We start from the raw sequence: 8,873 nt of genomic DNA, 5'->3' as shown, positions 1-8,873 counted from the left end.
TGGTGAAGAGAAAGGGAAACATGTAGAGAGAGAGTATTGTGTGTGTATGGTTTGGGTGATGTATATATATAAATTTAATAAATAATTAAATCTTTATCTTTAAAATTACTAAAATACCCTTAGTTATATACTTGAAGTTAACAAAATACCCTTTCAAATAATCGACAATTTGGATGGAGTTAGAGGCAGGGAGCATAATGAAAAAACCATAGCAAACTATTGGAGGAAAATGACTATTTTTAAAGGTTTGGGGCAAAACCTTTAAAGTGACCAAACCACAGGGAGCAAAACGAAAGTTTACTATAAACTTTAACTATATTGATAATTAATTTAACTTAGTATAAGGATCTTGATATATTGATAATTTTGCCAAATATATGGTATATATAGTGCTTTAGTAGAACGATAATAAAAATGTTAAAATGTTAAATGGTATGTATTGCTTAACAAATCAGTTAATTGGGCTATGATATGAACGATTTAATATATTAATATTTTTTGCCACCCAATTCAATTAAATCATTTTTAATTTCGAGAGTGTGGTATAAATCTCTAGGGGCTTTATCACATTATATCAGTGTCATGTCACATAAGTTGCTTTAAAGTTTATCTCTTTAACTTGTATGCAATGATTTAAAGCCTTTTTATAAAATAAAATACTAAAAAAATAAAGAGAAATATTTGATTGGTTGGAAAGAAAGAATCCCACCTGTTTTTCCCTTTAATGCTCGTTACTGCAATGACGGAACATCGATATCAATAACGATAACGCGTAGAGGGGATTGGGTTGGGGCGCTATTGGGCACTAACATTTTGCTTTATTTCTTCTTTTATTCTTGTCATACACAGATCCTTTTGGTTGAGTGGGGACAACTAGAGGTGCATAAACCGGTTAATTTTAATAACCGGATCGGTTAACCGGTTATACCGGTTAATTTGACTTTTTGACTTTAACCGGTTAATGCTTTAACCGGTTATTACTTTAACCGGTTATTTTTTTAACTGGTCCGGTTAATTACTATAACCGGTTCGGTTAATTAACCGGTTATTTTCGGTTATTAACCGGTTTTTTTGCCTTTTTTTTGAATTTTTCGGTTATTTTTTTGGTTAACCAGTCTATCGGTTAAAAAACTGGTTTAAAAAAACCGGTTAATAACCGGTTATTATACTAAACACTTATAACTGGTTACTAACCTACGGTTAAATAACCTATTGAACCGGTTAGTCCTAAATCGGTTATTAACCGGTTACGGTTTCGATTAATAACCGGTTACGGTTAATTAACCGGTTATTTTGTGCACCTCTACCGGACAACCCTGATCAACTTTCATCACCCCAAAGTAAAACCTTTGACTGGTTATCATTTCAAGAACCTCAACATCAGTATTTAAAACTCCTATGATCAAATCTCTCCCCCATGACTTCTACGATGTTTCCTAAATAATCCAGAGCCACAGCCAACCATCTACGAAATCCCCACTCACGTACCCAATTTCTCCTCTTTTTCCTTCACCAATTACATTTCAAATCCCCATGAATTCCACCCAACCCAACAATTAAACATGAATCTTTATCTTCTCGTCACTCTTTCAATATTCTTAATCTCGTTGGTTTCGTCTCAAACACCCACCAATTCGATTTCTTGCCCGATGAACTTCGACTACGTTGTTCGAATCCCATGGCCCACCGTCGACTGCCGCCACTCCGCCGACTCCACAAAATCCCTTAGCAACTCCACCGGCTGCTGTCAAACGTTGCTTACCGTGTACGGCATCAGTTTAGCTCAGCATCTCAAAACGAGTTCCCAGTTTAATCTCCCTGATCTTGCAACATCTTCGGCTTGTTTGTCTGATTTTCAGACCAAACTTGACTCTCTTTCATTACCCAACAATCTTGCGTCGTTTTGTTTTAATCCTGTTCAGTTTGTCATTTCGTCAAACACCTGTGCTGCAATTCAGAATGTGGAAGATTGGCACCGGAAATTGGGGAATAATACGGTTCTGGATTCGTCGTGTAGGAGTGATCTTACTGATCTTACTGCGTGTGCGGCTTGTATTGATGCGGGGTTACGGGTTCATAGTGAATTGAATTCGATTGATGGTAACGCTTCTCATTCGCAAGATTGTTTTTATTTTGCTGTTCTTTATGCTGCTGGTGTTGCTAATCAGTTTGGGCCTGAAAGTGATGGTGCTGTGTCTTGTACTTTTGGGATTACTGTTTTAACCAAAACCCATAAAAATAAGCATTCATCTTTGGTATTCGGCTTGGCTGGTGGACTTGTGGCTGTTGTTGTGACAACTTTTTCTGTGGGAGCCTACTTTTGGTGGGATAGGAGGAGGAAAAGGGAAAAGATTGACGAATCGCGTGTCGGTGAATTCGAATCGGGAAGGGTTAGGAGGCGGCCGAATACGGGGTCTATATGGTTCAAGCTTCACGAGCTCGAAAAGGCGACTGATAATTTCTCGCAAAAGAATTTTATAGGTAGAGGCGGGTTTGGGGTCGTTTACAAGGGCGTGTTACCTGACGGATCGGTTGTTGCGGTTAAGAAGATTATAGAATCGGAGTTTGAAGGGAACGATGAGTTCTGTAATGAAGTTGAAATTATTAGCAATTTAAGGCATAGGAATCTTGTTCCGCTAAAAGGGTGTTGTATTCATGGTGAAGATGAGGGTTACGAGCGACGAGATGATCAAAGGTACCTTGTTTACGAGTACATGTCGAATGGGAATCTTGATGATCATTTGTTTCCAACGACGAGTCGGAGACCGCAGTTAACATGGCCTCAAAGAAAGAACATAATTCTGGATGTAGCAAAAGGTTTAGCATATCTTCACTATGGAGTCAAACCGGCTATATATCATAGAGATATCAAGGCTACAAATATACTTCTAGACGCAAACATGGGAGCTAGAGTGGCGGATTTCGGGTTAGCCAAGCAAAGTAGGGAAGGTCAATCTCATCTCACTACTAGAGTAGCCGGGACCCATGGGTACTTAGCCCCAGAATACGCGCTTTACGGTCAACTGACTGAAAAAAGTGATGTCTATAGTTTTGGAGTCGTGATTCTGGAGATTATGTGTGGGAGGAAAGCTCTTGACTTGTCTAGCGCAGATTCCCCTCGCGGGTTCTTGATTACTGATTGGGCCTGGTCGCTTATAAAAGAAGGGAAAATCGGACAAGTATTGGATCCGTGTTTGTTGGACCATGGCGCAGGTAATGAGTCTACGAACCCTAAAGGGATCATGGAAAGATTTGTGCTTGTGGGAATTTTGTGTGCTCATGTAATGGTGGCTTTAAGGCCTACAATTATGGATGCATTGAAGATGTTGGAAGGTGATATCGAAGTGCCTACGATTCCCGATAGGCCAACGCCGCTCGGCCACCCTACATTCGCTGGAGATGGTACTACTTTTAGCATTTCACCGGTGTTGAGTGGGCTGCAATTGCAAGCCAATGACATGCTTAGGTAGATGAATCAAGAAATCTTTTATCAACTAGAATCTTCAATCTTGTTGTGATTTGTGTCTAAATAGTTAAGTGTAACTTGGGGGAAATTTTGGTTTGTTTAGGAGTTTAATCGTTTGGTAGGTCAAAGAGAGTAAGATTTGTTAAAAAGTGTGTTTTTTTGTTAGCCATAAATGGCTATGGAAGTAACTCACGACTTGTAAATTATATATATTTTTTTATGAATAAATATAATATATTTTGTAGTTTAACGAGTTGACGCTACCCGCGCGTTACGGCGGGATGTTGATTATGAATGTTTATTATTACTAGGTCAGATAGAAGCAAAAATTCTTTGATTTTGTTCTCTAAGCAAGATGGTATTTGAAGACGATGTCATCTGTGGTTTAGATTTGAGTTGCGACTTTCATTCTAAATAGTCGCGAATCATGTTAGTCGATTGCAGAAAAAAAAAAAAAAAAAAAAAAAAACTGACGCGCCGTTTGAAGAAAGTGTTGGTGAATTCATATACATCATTTGTTCTGCATTCCGATTGTAAAAAAAAAATTATATATAACAATAAGTGATGCACCGTTTAACGAAAGTGTTGGTAATTTAATTACTATATACATTCTTTCATTCTAAATATGTTGGTTGCAAAAAAAGTTATGCACCGTTTGAAGGTGTTGTTACATCATTTGTTGTGCATGTCGGTTGAAAAAAATTCGCAGCTTTTGATTTGATGCATCAACAAAAATAAGAATGTGGTGTATTAAATTATGTATTTGATTCACATTTGTACTGTAGTTATAATATTATAATGTATCATATTTAATTAAAACTAGTTTTTTTTCAAGTCGCGCGTTGCAGCGAAACCGAACAAATGATAATATAAAACATACGTGATTTGAAAATAAGGCATGTTGTTTAGAAAGTCAAACCATTAGAACGGTTTGGTTTATCATTGTAGCGTTTTATTATATCAAATAAATACTTTATTTTGAGTATAACTTCGTTTTTAACAAAACTTATAAGGGAATGTCGAGAGAAAAATCAAACATAATTACATACTTAAGTTTTTAGAAAAAAGTTATAAACTTAAACTATTAAAGAAGTATCAAATTATTTAATAAATTAATATATGTTCTAAAAAAAGAAAAAGAATTACTAAAAATGGTAAAGGAAATATATGGCTTTAAAAAAGAAAAAAATATGTTACTAAAAGTAAATATTATAATAAACTATTATAATATATTAAATAAAAATAATAAAGAGCTATATATTATTTTAAGAATAAAGTTACTATTCATCGTCCTTTGTTAACTATATATATATATATATATATAATTTACTGCTAAGCATCCTTTCGGTAAAGGATATTATGTATTTGATATACAATTGCAATGTAGTTATAATATTATAATGTATCATAATTAATTAAAATTTACTACTAAACATCCTTTCGGTAAAGGATATAACGGTTTGGATAGGTGCACGGTAACATATATATACATAGTCGCTCATTTCATAGGAAATTTTATTGCATTTTTGTGTGTGAATATATATGAAGGGTTGCAACTTTTGTAAGGGGCGTGATATTTTTAAAAGTAGTTTAAACGTTTGAGACTTTTTGAAGGGATGTGATATATTTAAGAGTTGTAACTTTTTGTAAGAGGTGTGATATATTTATTTAAAATTAATTTGAAGTGTTGTGACTTTCCATATGTATATATATAAGAGGGGTTTTTCTTGTAAGGGACGTGATATATTTAAAAGTAATTTAAAGGGGTGTGACTTTTTGAAAGGGTGTGATATATTTAAAAATTGCGACTTTTTATAGCAGGTGTGATATATTTAAAACTTGTGACTTTTTGTAAGGGGTGTGATATATTTAAAAGTAGTTTGAAAGATTGTGACTTTTTTGAAGGGTTGTGATATATTTAAAACCTTTCATCCAAACCATTGTGTCTATATTCAAACCGTTGGTATATGTGTGGTTTTTTAAAAGTCGCAACTTTTCATTCTAGAGACGCAACTCAAGTTGTTTCTTGTAGGGTTATATAAATGTACGAAAGGCGTTTGGATTTTTGGTGTGATGGAGTGTATGAATGTATGTGTATTACCTTTCTGTTTTTAGTTATGACAATTTCATTTTCGTTAGCTTCTTTTGTCTTCAGCTTATTGTCTCGACTCTTGTGCATATATACAATTTCATTTTCGTTATCTTATTTTGTTTTCAGCTTATTGCCTTGTGCATATACTGTGAGAAACTCAGACCACTGCTCCAAGATACTATCCATCAATGTAACTTACCACTGATCTTACTTTCCGCTCATGGGTCAGACCATATATCCCAATAATTTTTTATTTAAAGTAAGATTGCACATGGTTACGAAAATGATAGATATGAGTGTTATTAGGCACTTTACCAATTTATTTATTATTTACCGATGGGTAATAATTTGGATTATTAAACTTCAATACGCCTAATAATATATGTATGACATGCTAAATCAGTTATTTTGTATGGTGGATTCGTTTTTAGCTTTTGTAATTTTATCCTTATAAGTCAAGATCTTCGTGCTGAACTTTATTTAGTCACATGGAACACCTCCTGGTGTTTTGGTTATATCTACAAATGGCCGGCCGAAGCTCCTTTTCTTTATTACCCATCACTATAACATATGCTTATATAAAATAAATACTTACATATGCTATTCACACATGACACTAGGGCTCTTCACGAGCTGAATCGAACTGATCGGACCTTTGCTCATGCGCAGTTCATTTACAAACCGAACCGAGTGTTTTTTCAACCGAGCCAAAGTCGAACGAGCGCCTTTCGATCCGAGTATTTTTCGAACAAACGTCGAGCGAGTATCGAGCGTTGCATAACAAATGGAAAAGTGACTATGGGGTTGTTAGTTTTTAGAGTAATATGCAGTTTTCGACCCTAAGGTTTCGTCCAATTAGAACACAAGTATATATATTTACGAAAGAACAACGAATAGAAAAATACTCAACCGGTTTTACACAGATCATCTGAGTGGAAAGATGAATCGTCGATCAATTGAAGCAGACCTTTGATCTATGAGAAGTTTGAAATCGAATGAACCAATTGAAGCAAAACCTTAGGGAGTTGGCGTCTTGGAGACTGAGAATTCGAATAATGATGGTTGATGTGGGGTTTTAATAAGGATTATGTACTTCTGAATTGAATGGCGGGTTGACACTTGAGTATCGATCGACGCTTCACATTTCGGTATTTTGACATTTTGACTCAACTACTTTGGATTATTGGACAATACACTATTAGTATCGGCTTTCAATTTTATAATTAAACGGGCTCTAGTTGGATCTTGGACCAAATATTATTAAGTGTTTTAAGCCCTTAGATCTTGTAGTTAAGGTTGAGATCAAGAAGGGCTTAAAATATAAACTATGTTTTATTTTTATTTTATTTTTTTGACTAATTTGGCTAGATTATGGGTAATAGTGTCTTTTTATATTGTATTTTTAAATAAAGAAATTGTAGTCAACTTTAATGTAAATGTAAGTTCCACCCATCTTTTTTGAACGTCAATAACTTTTTATACGTAATGTTTTTTAAAAATAAATTGCACCATAATAACGAGCTTTTTTTATCTTTAATATGAGTACCATATTGCTATATTTATATAGATAAAACAAATTACGTATAGCATGATATGAAGCCTACTGGAATGCAGGTTTAAAACACCATACGGAAAAAAAAAATATACTGGAATGCAGGTGTAAATGCAGGTTTAAAACACTATGCGAAGAACATATGAAGAACACATACTGGATTGTAGGTTTAAAACACCATGTTTAAAACACCATACGAAAAACACATACTGGACAGCAGGTTTAAAACACCATGAATGCAGGTTAAAAACACTATACAAAGAACACATACTGGACTGCAGGTTTAAAACACCATGAATGCAGGTTTAAAACACCATACGAAGAACACATACTGGACTGCAGGTTTAAAAAAACACACAACATATTTTTGCACAGAACAGAAAACAAACCGTATTACAATGATGATAACTTCTTGCGATCTTGAAGATTTATACGAGATGACAAATAAATCACAGAATCTTAAAGGATCTTTAAAAAAACAAATTGGAATCCTAAAATAACTCCCAGGCGGTTATGGGAATATTTATCATTTAATTGAATTATTGAGTAAATTACTTTTTTACCCTTCTCACATATTAGCCGCACAATATTTCTCACACTTCTCACACTCAAGCCTCTTTTTACATGATCATCAATATATATATATATATATATATATATATTAAAAAATAATTCGAGCCAATCGAGTCAAGTGGAACCGAACTGAGTGAACCATTGCTCATGCTCGGTTCGTTTCAAACTGAACCGATCCGAACCGAGTGCCTTTTACAATCGAGCAGAATTGAACGAGTAAATTCCAAACATTTTCCGATCGTGCATCAAACGAGTCTCGAGCAATTTGAAGAGCCCTAAATGACACATCCAATGCTTCCTTCATGATTACAAAACTAACTCTTGAATTTCTGTATAAAATAAGTATTAAAAGTTAAAAATATTACAAGTATTAAAAGTTATATTTTTAACTTTTAGTTTAGTACTGTGGTCCATTGACAAAGACAAACCTTTAAACACATAAATTTAGGAAGGGAAGGTCGTAGGTTCTCGAGCAATTTGAAGAGCCCTAAATGACACATCCAATGCTTCCTTCATGATTACAAAACTAACTCTTGAATTTCTGTATAAAATAAGTATTAAAAGTTAAAAATATTACAAGTATTAAAAGTTATATTTTTAACTTTTAATTTAGTACTGTGGTCCATTGACAAAGACAAACCTTTAAACACATAAATTTGGGAAGGGAAGGTCGTAGGTTCAAATCCCATAGAACAAAAGAAATTTGTCGTTAAAAAAAAATCTACATAACGACAAATTTCTTTTGTTCTATGTGATTTGAACCTACAACCTCTCCTTCCCAAATTTAGGTTTTATGTAGATTAGTTGGTTTATGAGAGCAAACTATTATTCTTGTCACTTCAACGTTTGAAGATCATGTATATTATAAAAGAAATTGACTTTTTCCTAATATAGACATATCATTTAATAATAATCCTCCAATGCCATCATTGTTGTCATTATATGAAAAAAAATTCTCTTTAAAATATACAATAAAGCCCTATAAGTTTGACAAATGAAACAGCCGAATTGAAAGAATTAAACAAATCTAGAGCATGTGAATTGCCGAGAAGTATCAATCATAATATACAGTTGTAATATAATTAAACAAGCTTTCAAAACACAACCATTACACATGAGTTGATATATCCGATTGAAATCTTATCTTATACTTAATGTCTAAGTAAATGTGGTATTATATGACACAATTC

The 8,873-nt window shown here is 33.9% G+C and overlaps 1 protein-coding gene across 1 annotated transcript; it reads left to right on the top strand.

The window, feature by feature from the left end:
- Positions 1 to 1,364: 1,364 nt before the first annotated feature.
- LOC110915316 (probable receptor-like protein kinase At1g11050) lies at positions 1,365 to 3,713 on the top strand. The gene has a single exon (XM_022159992.2). It carries the CDS (start codon positions 1,563 to 1,565, stop codon positions 3,468 to 3,470), a length of 1,908 nt encoding a protein of 635 aa, XP_022015684.1. The 5' UTR covers positions 1,365 to 1,562; the 3' UTR covers positions 3,471 to 3,713.
- The last annotated feature ends 5,160 nt before the right edge of the window (positions 3,714 to 8,873 follow it).

This window comes from Helianthus annuus, chromosome 6 (assembly GCF_002127325.2).
Source record: "Helianthus annuus cultivar XRQ/B chromosome 6, HanXRQr2.0-SUNRISE, whole genome shotgun sequence".
In the NCBI taxonomy this organism is placed as follows: Eukaryota; Viridiplantae; Streptophyta; class Magnoliopsida; order Asterales; family Asteraceae; genus Helianthus; species Helianthus annuus.
The sequence above is the reverse complement of the archived record's forward strand: the minus strand, read 5'-3'. Positions and strand labels throughout refer to the sequence as shown.

Coding starts and splice junctions, on each gene's coding strand:
- LOC110915316 (XM_022159992.2), top strand. CDS start 1,563: ATGAATCTTTATCTTCTCGTCACTCTTTCAATATTCTTAATCTCGTTG.